The 15,990-nt window shown below is 42.3% G+C and overlaps 2 protein-coding genes across 2 annotated transcripts; both read left to right on the plus strand.

The window, feature by feature from the left end:
* The first annotated feature begins 913 nt into the window (after window positions 1-913).
* Window positions 914-1,486, plus strand: LOC149201653 (uncharacterized). Its single transcript, XM_089401321.1, has one exon. The coding sequence runs from the start codon at window positions 914-916 to the stop codon at window positions 1,484-1,486; it is 573 nt and encodes a 190-aa protein (XP_089257447.1).
* A 789-nt stretch (window positions 1,487-2,275) lies between these two features.
* LOC149201654 (uncharacterized) lies at window positions 2,276-2,995 on the plus strand. The gene has a single exon (XM_089401322.1). The coding sequence runs from the start codon at window positions 2,276-2,278 to the stop codon at window positions 2,993-2,995; it is 720 nt and encodes a 239-aa protein (XP_089257448.1).
* Window positions 2,996-15,990: the final 12,995 nt, after the last annotated feature.

The following is a 15,990-nucleotide window of genomic DNA, read 5'->3' on the forward strand; positions in this document are numbered from 1 at the left end:
ACACTACTTCCCCCCCATGCCCCCTTCCCTTTTTTGTACCCCTCCTCTAGTGCTCTCAGCCTCCTTGATTGCTCTTTCTGTACCTAGATACAATACTCGTTCAAGATCGAAGAATTCGGTTCAGGATCGAGTCGAACTTGACATCATCCATCCCCCTCCCCCTCCTAAGGCTCTCCGCGGCTGTCCCTCTGATTTTAAACATACACAAGCACAAGCGGATGGCGACATTGCTTTGGGAAAACAATCCACCATACTTGGGGTCCTTAGAGCTAGAGAAGCCCCCTCCAAACCCCCTCCATGAAGATTTTATCCTTCAATTGTAGAGAGCTAGCTAGGCCTGAAAAAAACTAGCTCTACATCGGTTAATCTCTTCCGACTCGCTGGATATTATCTTCCTACAGGAGACTCTTGGCTCTGTTGATGATATTACTCGCACTCTTGAGCATTCTCTTCTGGGATGGAAATTTTCGGGATTCGATGCCCAAGGCCGATCAGGAGGGCTTGCTTTGGGCATAAATTCTCGTTCTATAAAGTTTTTAAATAGCTGGGGAGGGGCTGGATTTATAGGGGCTGATGTACACTCAGCAGAGCTGGAATGCTTTTCAGAATAATCAACATTTATGGGCCTTGCCAGAATCGTCCCAAGTACTGGGATCATCTTCTGAGATTGGAATTATTTTTGGTTGATAATTTTATTCTTGGAGGGGACCTTAATTTTTCCATAGGTCATTCAGAATCCTGGGGTCATCGTGCTCAGAGAGACACCCTCTTGGACTACTTCTCGTCCATTATGGATTTTCATCACCTAATCGAAATTCCCTCTGCAAAGATACAAGCCACACGGAGGAACAATCGAGTTGGTGAAAATGGTTTGGCTAGGGGACTGGATAGATTTTTAGTCAAAGAACAGGCTATGGATCTAGGATTCAACATAAGGAAATGGGTTGGCACAGGTGGACTCTCAGACCATCTGCCTATATATATGGAAATGGAAAATGATAGAGCTAGGCCGAAGGGTCCATTTAAATTCAGCTCAACCTGGCTCAAGGAAGCTTCGTTTATCAGCATGGTGACCGATTTCTGGAAAGCAAACCCTCCAAGGGAGAGGGGAAATGTGACAGCAGGATTTATCGATAACCTCACAGAGCTGAAGAAGATGACCAAACTCTGGGCTCACCAAAAAAGAATACAGGATGACCAAACTCTGAGACAGATAGAGCTCGAGTTGGCTGATTTTGAAAATGTGTTGGGTGGTCTATATAGCTCAGATGAGCATAAAGGTAAGATTACATCCCTCTCCTCGACCCGTGGAAAAATTCTTAAGGAAAGGGAAGACATCTGGAGGTTGAGGAGCAGGGCTATTTGGATACACGAGGGGGATGCTAATACTAAGTTTTATCAAAAGTTTGCTAATGGTAGGAAAGCGATTAATACCATCTGGCAAATGCAGGACAAACAGGGAAGGACAACAAACACACTCCCTTAGCTTGCTTCTCTAGCCAGCTCTCATTTTAAGAAAGCCTACAGTGATCCCAGGGAAGCTAACTTGGTAGAAATTATCAGAGTTGCTCAACTTTTCCCCAGATTTTTGGAGCAGGAAGATGAATATGAACTGATGCAAGAAGTATCATTAGAGGAGCTGGAGGCCATGTTAAAATGGTTTAAAAAGGGCAAAAGCCCGAGACCTGATGGTTGGACCATTGAATTCTATCTGCCTTTTTTTGAATTGATTGGAGCGGATCTACTTCGAGTAGTTGAGGAGTCAAGAGCTTCGGGTCGTTTGGAAGCCGCCATAACCTCCACCTTTATTGCACTCATTCCGAAGTCTGATAATCCGACCACCTTTGATGAATTCCATCCCATTTCGCTTTGTAACTGCTTGTATAAGATTATTGCCAAAATTATAACAAATAGGTTGAAGCCAATCTTATCGAAGCACATCTTGCCTGAACAATTCGCTTTCCTTCAGGATAGGCAGATCCATGAGGCAATTGGGACAGCACAGGAAGTATTACACTCGCTCCATAGCAAAAAAAGCAAAGGTATGATCTTGAAGGTAGATTTATCTAAAGCTTTTGACAGAGTGAATTGGTTGTACTTAAGAATGCTTTTAACTCATCTTGGGTTCCCTTTCAATTTTATAAAATGGATTATGGGATGCATCACTAATATCCCATTTAGTGTCCTGGTCAATGGGAGTGCATCTCCATTCTTTTTTTCGGCTAGAGGACTGAGGCAGGGGTGTCCACTCTCACCGCTTCTATTTCTACTGATCATGGAGGGGCTCAGCAGGATAATCAAAGAGGAACACAAGAGAGGAAGATTAAAGGGTATAATGATAACTGAAGATTGCATGCTCACTCACTTACTGTTTGTGGATGACGTTCTGATTTTTCTCAATGGAAGCGTTGGAGATCTGACAATCATCAGAGATATCTTTTCCTTATTTCAGAAAGCCACGAGGATGATAATTAATGACGAAAAATCTACTCTGACGGCCACAGCTTGCTCCCAGCATGAAATCCAATATGCTCTCCACCGATTCCACTTTGCACAGATTGGACTGGATGAGGGATTGAAATATCTGGGTTATAAGTTAAAACCCATTGGATACAAGATAGCGGATTGGACTTGGCTCATTGCCAAGTTGGAAAAGAGACTCAGCTTATGGTATCTCAGATACTTATCTCAGGCTGGCCAGCTCACTCTCATCAAGAGTGTTCTGGAAGCAACCCTTGTCTATTGGATGTCCTTGGCTTGGATTCCAAGGGGCATTTTATCAAGGATTCAAACACTTTGTTGCAGATTCTTATGGAGGGGTAGTCAACCGGGAAGAATCTTCGCCTGGGTCAAATGGGATGCCCTAACCCTTTCGAAAAAATGGGGAGGCTGGGGACTAAAAAACTTGATGATTTTTCCTCAGCCCTGGCAGCGAAGCAAGGTTGACAGATGGTCACATCAGACAGTTTATGGATTGGATCAGGAGACTGGTTAGACTCACTGCCGGAATATCGATTATTTTAAAGGCAATCATGAAAGCTTTGGACCCCATTCGCACAGGTCTTACATGGAGGATTCGTTCGGGAAGAAGAGTGCCTATTTGAATCGACCCGTGGATTGGATGTGGGAACATGCATAGATTGCCTCCTGAACTACTCATGCACTTCGGAGAGCAAAATGTTACACACCTTGCACATATAGCAGATGAGACAAACTCCACTTTCCTCTTTCAAGCTTGGAAATCGGGCCTACAACTCAACATTCCCCCCGTTTGGCAGCAACTCTGGAGGGACTATATGCAGGCTCTCTCGGAGGCTCATATTCACATTATCGATGGAGAAGATGAGCTCATCTGGGCTTTGGCAAAATCGGGGAGATATTCTCCAAAGGAAGGATACTTAGTTCTAGCGGAGCCGAGGAAGCCCCAGATCCAACATTCCTGGTGGAAACACCTCTGGAAGCTGAAGGCACCTCCCAGATCTAGATTATTAATGTGGTGCATTCTGAGAAATAAGATCCCCACAGGGGATAATCTAATGAAGTGTTCCTTCCATGGTCTACACTGGTGTTATCTTTGCAACATTGATAGTGAATCTGCATCTTACCTGTTCTTGAAATGCCCTGAAGCCCGTAAGTTGTGGGCCCTTGTGACAGCAGCCACCCCCATGCCTTTTGACTGGCAGGCGGACTCTCTGATAGAGGCCTGGAACTTGTGGTACACCATAGTCATGCCCCTCAAATTGAGGAACCTCCCCTTGCTGTTCTGCTAGGCTGTTTAGATAGCCTGCAATCTTTATATTTTTCAGAATACCCCTCCCAGGTGGCCTATAATAGCTGCTAAGATCAAGGCAGACTATGATCTCATCCCTGATGACCCCCCGCCCCCTCACACAAGGAACATCACCCTGGAACTGATAGACCCCCACATGCCTTGGGCATATTTTGATGGGGCCGCACAGGAAGAAGGTTGTGGTGGGGGTGCTATTCTTCATTTATCAGAGAGGCACTCATATAGCTTGATCATGGGTTTAAGGAGGGGTACTAATAATTTTGCGGAACTATCAGCAGTAATGCACATTATTCATTTTGCTTTGGAGAAGAATTGCCATGCATTACAATTGTTTGGCGACTCTAAAATTGTCTGCGACTGGTTGAATAAAACTTCTTATTGTTGGTCATACTCATTGAGACACATACTAGATGAGACTTTAAGATTGATATCCCATTTTGACTATTTTACATGTAATCACATCTACAGGGAGCGAAACACAGATGCTGACCGCCTTTCCAAAGAAGTTGCGATCTGCGAGCCGGGCATCTGGTTGATCCGAGAACAGAATGAGGGAGCACATTACCAATACTATCACCGGCCATTTATGGACATTATGGATTAGATTTAGGGATTCTGATATAATATTTTTGTACATATTTCTTATCACAGTTACTGATCTGGTATGTGGCTATTTATATGAATAGCACAACACTTTGTTTTGAATATTATCTCCCTGCGTGGATTAAGATAATATGTTTCTTTTTGAGCCTGTAGTATTTTTCATGGACACTTTTCACAGTTATGTTGGGCTATTACCTCCCTGCGTGGATACAGGTAACTAGCTTTGTTGCTTCTACGGAAGATGATAGACTATCTACAAAAATTATCGGAATATGCATATGCATCTACAAAATGTAATTTCTTTTCTTAATGAAATTACAAATTTTTCCATGGGAAAAAAAAAGAGGCCCTAACCCTAGATATCTTGAATTTAAAAGAGAAGAAGGAGAAATTTGTAAAATCATAAGCCTTTATCACCGCCACCTAGACTAGTTCCTTGATGAAAATGTTCAATGGAGTTACCTAGGAAAAATTCAATGAGGACAACCTTGTTTAAGAGGGTGAGAGGTGTAAATCCTCTTCTTACAAACCCTAGCAGCTTCCCTAATAGGGATATTTTAGATTTGAGAGATGCAAAACTGGGATTTCTCTTAAGTGGTCAAAGAAAACAATTTCACATGGCATAGAGGATCACAATTTCTAGACAAACACAACAATTTTAACTTTGGCACATCCAAAAACCATAATTTGCACAATATAGCATGCAAAATATAGAAGATGAGCAATAAACTTAAAAGAATTCCACAAGAATCTCAAGAAGCCAACTTCAAGCAAAAATCCACCTCCAAGAGCAATTTCACCATAGATCTAGATTTCGTGCAAGTAGAAAATAGGCAAAATCTAATGCACACTTCCCAAAGAGAGAGAAGTGCGACAATGAATGATGATGAAAAGTGAATAAGGCCCCTCTCTATTTATACAATGGTAACCAAGCCTTTTAATATTAATTTTAAAAGAAAACCACTAAAAGTGTTTACCTAAGCATTCAACTAGGTCAAAGTTCACAAGTTGACCTTGACTCGAGAATATAACAAAAAGCCAAAAATATCCCACACTTGTGGCAGAAAAGGAGTCTCCACCATTACATCATCCTACAAAATATGCTATAAGGCACCAAAGAACTGAGACAAGGGTCCAAGAGTGCTCCTTACTCCAAGAAAGTCCTCAATTGCATGCATACATCTCCAAATGGTGCCTCCACCCCATGACATCATCCAATAGAATCCCTACCTCACTCTTTGCAAACATGTGGGAGTGACATGGCACCTCTAATATGAAAGCATTGGCATCAAATATGGATGTACTATCCCTCCCATGTCATCTCGGTGATATCCAACCCCATATAGGCTTCAAAATAAGGTGTAATCCATTAAACAAGGTCAAGGCAAGGTTTGGGGCATCTTGGTTCCATCTAGGTAAATCATCGAAAAGTCCAATTTCTAGTATTTCAAGCTCAGTGTTTCAACATCTGGAGTATTGTTAAGAGGCTCTATATCATGTGGAAGTTGCTCAAGCATGAACGCTCATCTCTAGGGGGGAAATGTTGGGGCCACAAGGTTAGTTTGCTTTGGTTCTCCTCTCTCTCATTTCTAGCACTTAGGTTAGTTATATCATTGAAAGAGATTGATCTAGACACCTTCCTCTCAATGTATTGTAGAGGGTTTCCCAAAATGAACTTACCTAAATCCCAAATATTAGTCACATCAATATTGATTGTCCCTAAGCTTCTCATTGGGTTGGAGCAATTGTCAAAGATAGTCAAAAAATACTTCTATTTACTATTCCCTTGTTCATCATTCTTGTTCTCTCTTAGTCTCCCTATGTCAGTTCTCTCTCCTGCTTGCCATGCGATTTCTCTTCCTACTTGCACCGACCCTGATCATTTTGAGCCACCCCATTCTTTCCCCTCTCTTGTCTTTTCGTGCCCCATGATCTGTTATTCAGCTTACTCTTCTTCTCCTTCCCTTAGTGTTAAGTTATGGTATGTTCTATGCTTATAACAGTTTACTTCTTTTTCTTATTATATTCCACAGATTAGCAATCACATGTACATAAAGTAAAGTGCAGATAGAACATTAAACGATCGACAGAAAACAAGCCAAGACAAGAGACACAAGATGTGGCGGCTAGCCAGGGACAAACCCCACAATGTGTGGGGAAACCCTTTGATCAAATCTTCTTTTATCTTCAATAATTCAGCAGAGAGAAATAGTACAATAAATCTAATTCATATCTGCAGTAGAAAACCCTAGATCAGCAGCATCAACATTAGCGGCTTCATTATCAAACTAGGGTAGACGATATCTCACAAACCGACCGTCGGATTGACTTCATTCCACCACCAAAATTTGCGGCTTCTAGAGGAGGTTCAGATGAACCTACAATGCAGTTCAGATGAGGAGATCTTCTAGGCCACGCAGGTCAATCTTTAATTCTGTAGTTGCAGCTTCAATTTCAGCAGTTTCCGACTTCAAACTAGGGCAGTCGATATCTTGCAAACCGTTTGTCAGATTGATTTCATTCCACCACCAAAAGTTGTGGCTTTCAGAGGAGATCCAGATGGACCTACAACACAGTTCCAAAGAGGAGATCTTCTAGGTCACGCAGGTCAATCTTTGGATCTGCAGTTGCAGCTTCAGGTTCAACAGCTTCTGGCTTCACATGTGTGAGAGAGAGACCCATTTCTGCGCAATAGAGAAAAGACTCATTTATGCGCAGTAGAGAGAGAGAGATTTGATGAGAAGAGTGAGTGCAAATGAGGAAAAGTCCTCTTATATTTATACACAACGTTGGTGTTTGAATAGATGTGACTGTTGGGCTTCTGAGCCTACATGAGTTGTAGGTCGGCTTGATAATAATTCCATAATCAAAATAAATTCATATCTCCATGAATACTTATCAGAATCGGATGATCTTTATATCAATCCTACACCTCTCGAGGAGAGGAATCTAATAAAAATATTATTAGCCATGAATAAGATGACCAACATGAAGTTTTGCCTTGGTTGCCAATTTTAACACTCCCTCTCAACCAGGGAGAACTTCATCTGCAATCTGTCTATCGGTTGTTACTATTCATCCATCAAATGTACTACCCTATACAGCCTAACCCTTGCCCTGCTCCGCTCTATTCTGCCTATTCTGCTTTGTCTTGTTATGCCCTGTACTGATCAGTATTGTTTTTCTCTGCTCTTGCATTGTTCTGTTCTGCTCTGCTTTTGTCCGAATTATGAAGAAGAAGAATTGATCGAGGATGTATCATACTGACTCAAAAGTCAATCCTAGAGTATGTACCACTGGTCCCAGACCAGTCTCAACCAACCCAAAGTCAGCGTCATAGTGAGTACAACTCCACTGGTCCCAGACCAGTATCATCCTCCACTGACTCAAAGTCAGTCTTAGAGTGCGTACTACTAGTCCCAGACCAGTTTCAACTGACCCGAAGTCAGCGTCATAGTATGTACCACTCTCACTGGTCCCAGACCAATACTGCACTGACATGAAGTCAGTCTCAGAGTATGTACCACTGGTCCTAGACCAATCTCAACCGACCCGAAGTCAGTGTCATAGTAAGGTACAACTCCTACCACTGGTCCCAGACTAGTATCATTGATCCCAGATCAATGGAGGTCATCCTAGCGTAGGGAGTACGGTAGATACAACGATGCGTCCATCGGTACTACTATGGTCCCTAACTTCATTTCCCTGCTCATTGATCAGATGAGAGGTACTTCCCATGAGTCCCAGACTGCATGGGTAGGATGCCTCGACAGGAGAACTAATCAATCATGTCCTCATAGGAGAACACATCAATCCTGCTACAATCGCCATGGAGAACACATCAATCCAGGCCGCCATGGAGAACACATCAATCCAGGCCTCATAGGAGAACACATCAATCCTGCTACAGTCGCCATGGAGAACAAATCAATCCAGGCCTCACAGGAGAACACTTCAATCCTGCTACAGTCGCCATGGAGAACACATCAATCCAGGCCTCACAGGAGAACTAATCATCCTGCTACACAAGAGAGCGAATCATCCTATTCCACAAGAGAGCGAATCATCTTGTCCCACAAGAGAGCGAATCATCTTGTTCCAATGCGCACCACCAGGGGAGGGTGAGTCACCCTGTGGTCGTATGTTGCTCCAGTAAGAACCGCAAGCCCTCAGAGCTCCCAGAGCTCAATGTATGCAACATGCAGGACCCTTGTACAAGGGTTTCTTGACGACTCCAAGTCGTTTGGGAAAATCACAGATTATATCTTTCCTTAGGGCTTTGACAAGATGTATCGACCTGTACATCATCTTAATGCGATGGAGCCTCCTTGCTCATTGACTTACCATATCCTAGATGATGTCTATCTGCTGGAGCAATCGACGAATACGGGATTCCTCAATAATCGAATCCTACCTCTGGTTGTTACAGAGAATCACATTGGTATCCAATGTAAATCCAAATAGCTCACTGAAGAGCTTCCCCAACCAGGCAGCTTCATTCGAGATCATACTCGTAGATATGTATCTGGTCTCGGTGGTGCTTATGGCAACTGACTTCTGCTTCCTACTCATCCATTATATCGAAGCAGAATCCAAAGAGAAACAACACTAAAAGGTGCTCCAGTGATCCTCCACACTACCTGCCTAATCAGCATTCGAATAATCATGCAGTTTCATATTTCCGGTAGTGTATCTCAATCCATTAGTAATTGTGCCATGAAGATATCTTAGAAGATTCTTGGCATCAATGCAGTGAGGCTCAACCAAATATGAGCTCACAGTGCTAACTGCAAAACATATGTTCGGACGGAGGTTCACCAAGAACATCAACGCGAATGAGTTTTTTAAACTTAGAGGCATTTCCCAAATCTGGTCCAACATCACTACCATATAACTTCTAAAAGTTAAGATCCTCGAGGTAGTCACAGGCTTGCAGTCCATCATACCAAATCTTTCCAATATCTTTACCACATATTTTCCTTGAGATAGGAAAATTTCCCTTGGCTTCTGCCATACTTCAAGTCCTTGGTCCTTCATTTCAAATTCAGAAGCCAACTCCCTCTTACATTTGTGAATGAGAGGGTTTGCACCTGTTAGAAGAGGTCATCCACATATAGCACCAGTATGAGAGGCTTGTCATCTTCAACCTTGAAGTAAAGGTTAGGATCGGCTTCACTCCTAGTGAATCCCAGCTTCATCAAGTAGCTGTCGATCCTCTCATACCATGCTAGGGTGCTTGCTTCAGCCCATAGAGAGCCTTCTTCAACCTGCATACATGAGATTTTCGATCATAAATTTCAAATCCTTCGGGTTGCTCCACGTAGACCTCTTCTTTTATCGAGCCATGTAAGAACGCAGTCTTGACATCCATCTGATGTAGGTTCCATCTTTGTGAAGCAGCAAGGGCTATGATCGAGCGGATGGTCGTATATCTAGCAATAGGTGCAAATATCACATCATAGTCTATACCTTCCTTCTGGGAGAAACCACGAGCAACAAAACGAGCCTTATACTTTTCCGTACTTTCATTTGCTGCATGCTTTATCTTGTAAAGCCATTTAGAAGTAACAATTGTCTTGTCCTGGGGTCTGGGAACTACTTCCCAGACATCATTCTCCATAATAGACTCATATTCTTTGGTCATAGCATCCTTCCATACTTGATGCTTGAAGACATCTGAGAATGATGGAGGCTCATTTTGTATGATCATGCTCATGATGGTCAGGAATCCCTGATACCTGTTAGGTTTCTTACTTTCACGGAAGGTTCCTCGGGGTGTAGCATGTCCTTCAGCATCATCAAGTATCCCCCTAAGCCATGAAGGCATCTTCCTAGAAGAGGGAGGCTCAGGTGGATAAATAAGATCCATGGGTTAATCCACATCAGGCATTGTTACATCATCTACCCATAGAGACAGTTTCCACAATCGTACGGTTCTTCCTTTTTGCCACACCATTTTGCTCAGGAGTATGTGGTGTAGTAGTCTCCCTCTTAATGCCAGCCTCAGATATGCCTGAGTGAACCAACTGTAATATATCGGAGGTCTTGCTTTGGATTGAGGGGAATGGTCCCCTTTTGAGCTTTCCTTCGGCACATCATACACCTTCTTTCTCTACTCGGAATTCGGGCATCCCTGTCACCATTTGTCTTACACTGGGTAGAGCTTTATAATGAAGGTGGGAAAACCTCCGATGCCAAAGTTCGGACTGAAGAGATGTGTCATAAGACATGACACCTACCTAACTTTCACCGACCTGATAACATGAAACCCAAGAGTAAAGGCATCTTTAACATTATTTTTTGATACATGTACCTTGCCATCGCTGAAGGTTACCTTGTAGCCTTTGTCTTCCATTGCCGATATGGACACCAGGTTCTTTCGGAGGTCAGGTGCATTTAATACATCTTGGAATTTCTAGCCTTCTTGAATGCTTGTCCTCTTCCTTGATTCCCAACTCTCCTCTTACCTTTGCTATTGAATTTGTCATTCCTTTGATTTGCCATCAGAGGGATCTTGATCATCATCCCGGTGTGAGTCCTTTCTATCAAGGCACTCCCTTGCATAGTGACCTACTTTATTGCAGATGTAACATCGTCCTTTTCTTCCACCCTTAGGTCCAGCCTTTCCTTTTGATTTAGTCCCGGAATTATTTCTTTTCTTAGCATGAGAAGAAAAGGCAACAGGAGGACCTTTAGGCATTGGCATTTCTTGCTCTTCTTCCCTCGTTTCTTCTTGAATGCATCTAGCCATTAATTCCTCGAAACCAGGAATTACATTATTGTTTAGAAGAGTAGTCCTGAACACGTACCATTCGGATGGTAATCCTCCAAGAGTCGTGAGTGCCATTCCCCTATCAGTGATAGCCTCCCCAATAGATAGGAGATCGTTCTTGATTTTGGTGATCCTTAAGAAGTATGCTTGCATACTCTCATCTTTACCCTTAATTTCCTTCAGCCTATTTCCAAGAAACAAAACTTGATTTGCATCATTTACTTTAAATAAACTCACCAGTCTATCGTAGACTTCCTTGGAGGTGTCTAGTTCAGAGATATAGGCCACCAAGTGCTTGTCGATAGAGTCCCAGATGATCTTCTTTGTTTTGATTTCTCCATTTTTTCATTTGTTCCAGACAACAGCGGATGCATTTGATGGAGGCTCAACAATATTGCCTCTTACATGGTCTAGCACTCCTTGATCTTCTAGGGTTAGATCGATAGACATCTTCCATCCGTGATAGTCAGCTTTCTCACGGAGCTTGTCTTCAGCAGGAAAGAGTGTTGAGGACCCTATAGTTCTTTTAGGATAGCCTTGCCAATCTTCTCTTCGATGATTGCTCTTGCTCTTGCTTGGGTTTTGTCTTCACCTCAGCTCTGATACCATGTTAAGTTATGGTCTGTTCTATGCTTATAACAATTTACTTCTTTTTCTTACTATATTCCACAGATTAGCAATCACATGTACATAAAGTAAAGTGCAGATAGAACATTAAACGATCGACATAAAACAAGCCAAGACAAGAGACACAAGATGTGGTGGCTAGCCAAGGACAAACCCCACAATGTGTGGGGAAACCCTTTGATCAAATCTTCTTTTATCTTCAATAATTCAGCAGAGAGAAATAGTACAATAAATCTGATTCATATCAGCAGTACCAAACCCTAGATCAGCAACATCAGCATTAGCAGCTTCATTATCAAACTAGGGCAGACGATATCTCACAAACCGACCGTCGAATTGACTTCATTCCACCACCAAAAGTTGCAGCTTCTAGAGGAGGTACAGATGAACCTATAGTGTAGTTCAGATGAGGAGATCTTCTAGGCCACATAGGTCAATCTTTACTTCTGCAGTTGCAACTTCAGTTTCAACAGTTTCCGGCTTCAAACTAGGGCAGTCGATATCTTGCAAACCGTTCGTCGGATTGACTTCATTCCACCACCAAAAGTTGTGGCTTTCAGAGGAGATCCAGATGGACCTAAAACGTAGTTTCGAAGAGGAGATCTTCTAGGCCACGCAGGTCAGTCTTTGGATCTGCAGTTGCAGCTTCAGGTTCAACAGCTTCCGGCTTCACATGTGTGAGAGAGAGACCCATTTCTGCGCAGTAGAGAAGAGACTCATTTCTGCGCAGTAGAGAGAGAGAGATGTGATGAGAAGAGTGAATGCAAATGAGGAAAAGTCCTCTTATATTTATACACAACGTTGGTGTTTGAATAGATGCGACTGTTGGGCTTCTGAGCCTACATGAGTTGTAGGTCGGCTTGATAATAATTCCATAATCAAAATAAATTCATATCTCCATGAATACTTATCAAAATCGGATGATATTTATATCAATCCTACACCTCTTGATGAGAGGAATCTAATAAAAATATTATCAGCCATGAATAACATGACCCACATGAAGTTTTGCCCTGGTTGCCAATTTTAACACTTACCCATTGAATGTTGAAGGAAAACCTTACCTTCTAGTCCTAACCTTGCTCTATTGGCTTGTGGATTTTACTAGCCTCATAAGGTTTCCATAATTAATATTCTTTACAAAGTTGAGTGAAGCTTCATTTGGGATGTGATCATTGTTAAACACCCCTAGGCCTCTTAACTATAGCATTTCTCACGAAATTAATGGCACCCCCATTCATACTTTTGCTCATCAACCCTTTCTCCTTTCTATTCCTTTCCTTCCTAATCCACTTGGGTAAAACCTCCTTCTATAGCATCTCCCTTTGTTTCCATTTGTTCACCCCTTTCCTAGGTAGATCACTACTAATGGGTCTCTCTAGGTTGTTCTCTCGGGTAGGGCCCGACTCGAGATGACTTCTCCTTTGATGGGACCAATCACCTTGCCTCTCCTTTGCCTATTGGGGAGTTTGGTCTTGGTTGTCACATCTCATAGACTATAGCTATGGGTTCATTTCCTCAACCATTCCTCAATTCCTCCTTCCACTCGGCTCTTGCCTTCCCCAATTCAAAACTAGCATCGTTACCATTTTCTTCTTTCTTTCACTATTTAAGCTCCTAAGTTGTGATTCACACCTCTTTCATTTTATATCTAAACTATTGTCGTCACCTTTTAATTCTTGGTTTTAGTTGTTAATCTCTAATGTTGTCACCTTTTGCCTCTTTGGTTTAGTTTTTCATTCCTAACTTGACTACCTCTCACGTCTATTTCCTCCACTAGTTCATCCCTACCTTTGTTGCCTCTCCTTCCTTCTCATCTTCTCACCTTCACTCGCTTCTTAGACTTCATCGATATTTTCTATTGTTAATGCCTCTAGACCTCGTGGTAACAAGAGAGTGGCCACCACTATCACCTTAGCATCCTGACTCCAACTATTTAGTGGTATATTGAACCACAAGGGAGGATTTTCTACATATGGATGACCTAGAGGATATTCAACAAGGAGCGTTTAAGGTGATGGAAATGTCTAATCATTTTGATAGGGTACTGGTGGAGTCAGAAGGGCTAAGATAGAATTTTCCAAAGCACAAGCACTCCATCCCTAGACCACTTAAGCAAATAAAAGGGCTGCTATAAGTTAGGGTTTGACAAATATTCAAAGATAGGGAATTTGATGTCATATAACCATAAGAAACCGTCTTACAATGATTAGTCAACAAAGGATTAAGACTATCAATTAGATATGCAAGGTTGAGGCTAAAACGTGTAGAAAAAAACATTATAGTGATGATGTTAGCCCTAGAAATAGGGTTTTAACATGAAAAAAGTGCTAGATGTGAAAATTCGACAACCCGAATCCTATTGCAGTAACTGGAAATAATTCTCCTAATTGTTAAATTAATTTTTAACAATTTATTTACTATTTTCTACAGCAAATACTGAATTAATCACACTGCAACCTACAAAATAGAACTGCAGATGAAATAAACACTGGAAGAAATGCTAGCACACACACATAAACTTACACAGTTATTTTTGGACCAATGTCCTCGGAAAAACCCAACTTGGGAAAAACGGTGCAGCAGTTGAGGGTTTTATTATTATGCAGCAGTGAAATAATCTGAGTGCAACTAAATGCAGAAACTGGCAAGCCTACAGAGGAAAACTGGTAAGAAAATCTAGTGAGGAATTTCCTCACTCCACAGGCAAATCTGGTCTCTGACCTCAGCTCAAATTGAGCTGTCCAAACTGGATCTGTGCAGTCACTCTGTCACCCTTTTGTAGTTTCTCCTGCACTCAACTTGAAACAACTTCTCCTCAATCTGTCTGGTCAGCTATTGTTTGGGAAAATGTCTTTCCTAGCCTCTGGAACCTTTGCCCAGCTTCCTGCACTGAAATCTTGCTTCTCCCCACCAATTTCAAAATTGCCTCTATAGGTTTCTGCGTTGTTCTATGTCAACCTCACTGTGGCTCCTCTGCCTCTCTATAAATGCACTCACCAGAATTGGAATCCTTCCTCTGTCTTCATTGTCCCTGCCCCTCTCTCACTGCTTAGATTGATCCTTAACGAGCTCATCTTTACTCCTGATAGTGTTCATGGTGGAATGACTTTTCACCAAGGGTAAGGAGACCCCTGCCACTCACATATTCATTTTTTCACTCCTTACCATGCATCCCTCCATCATTTTTGCCATTTTTCCACTCCATTGCTACGATTTATACAAAGACTGTGTTTTCTACAGGATCCCTTGAAAACCTACAGGATGATCCTATAGGAATTATAGTGACCGATAATTCCTACAAGAAGCAATCCGAAGGAAATTGATGGACTTGTTAGGTCCCTAAAATTCACCCTCTTGATTATCTAGCACCTCACCTCGTCCACCATCATCATCCCTGCACTCACCATTCAAAAAAAGATCAGTTTCAACAGTTTTTTTTCCAATCTTCAAAGAAAAAGGAAACAGAGAGGAGTAAGGAGCATCACCTGAGTATCCTTTGCTCTCCACACTCCCACTCCTTCTTTCCATCCATGTCACCATCCTCACAGCCCCAGCAAGCAAAATGATTAAAGAATTTGAGGGAGAAGCAGCTACAGGACATCCTGTAGCAACCTATCCCACAGAATACCAACCACACCAGCAACAAATCTTCACCATGATGATCCAGGATCTCCAAAGTAGCAGCATGAGATCTTCAACCACAGATACTTGCAAAAGCAGAGAAGCCATTAGCAGATAGCAAGAGGAGGAAGAAGAATGGCATGCAGCAAATATACACAGCAGCACCTCTGGTCTTTGACAACTGCAACATAGAATTGAAACCACAAGTAAGTATCCCGCTCGCTCTCTCATATGCATCATGTAGTCAAAAATTGTAAGGGTTACGAGATAGTTGGTTTATAAGTGAAAAGGTGGCCAGTTAACTTGGCCACCTTCGTTCAGTCAGCACATGCACAACCGAGTGTCCTCTCACACGTGGCTGCAGTCAACTCAAAGATAGAGGAGTAGGACAAAAAGCGGTTAAACTATGGATCTACGAGGTGGGAGCTGATTATGAGGAGTGGGAAATGATGAGGTGGTAGTGGGGACCAACGGTCCAAAAATGGCAACGTACCTTTGCTGCCAGCACACCACCTCACCCTGAATCACCATAAGAGGAAATAAAACATCGTTCCCATGCATTCATGCATTTCAC

This window comes from Pinus tabuliformis, chromosome 2_1 (genome assembly GCF_031772625.1).
Source record: "Pinus tabuliformis cultivar Carrire ecotype Pingquan chromosome 2_1, CPIR1, whole genome shotgun sequence".
Lineage (NCBI taxonomy): Eukaryota > Viridiplantae > Streptophyta > Pinopsida > Pinales > Pinaceae > Pinus > Pinus tabuliformis.

Coding starts and splice junctions, on each gene's coding strand:
- LOC149201654 (XM_089401322.1), top strand. CDS start 2,276: ATGGAGGGGCTCAGCAGGATAATCAAAGAGGAACACAAGAGAGGAAGA.
- LOC149201653 (XM_089401321.1), top strand. CDS start 914: ATGGATCTAGGATTCAACATAAGGAAATGGGTTGGCACAGGTGGACTC.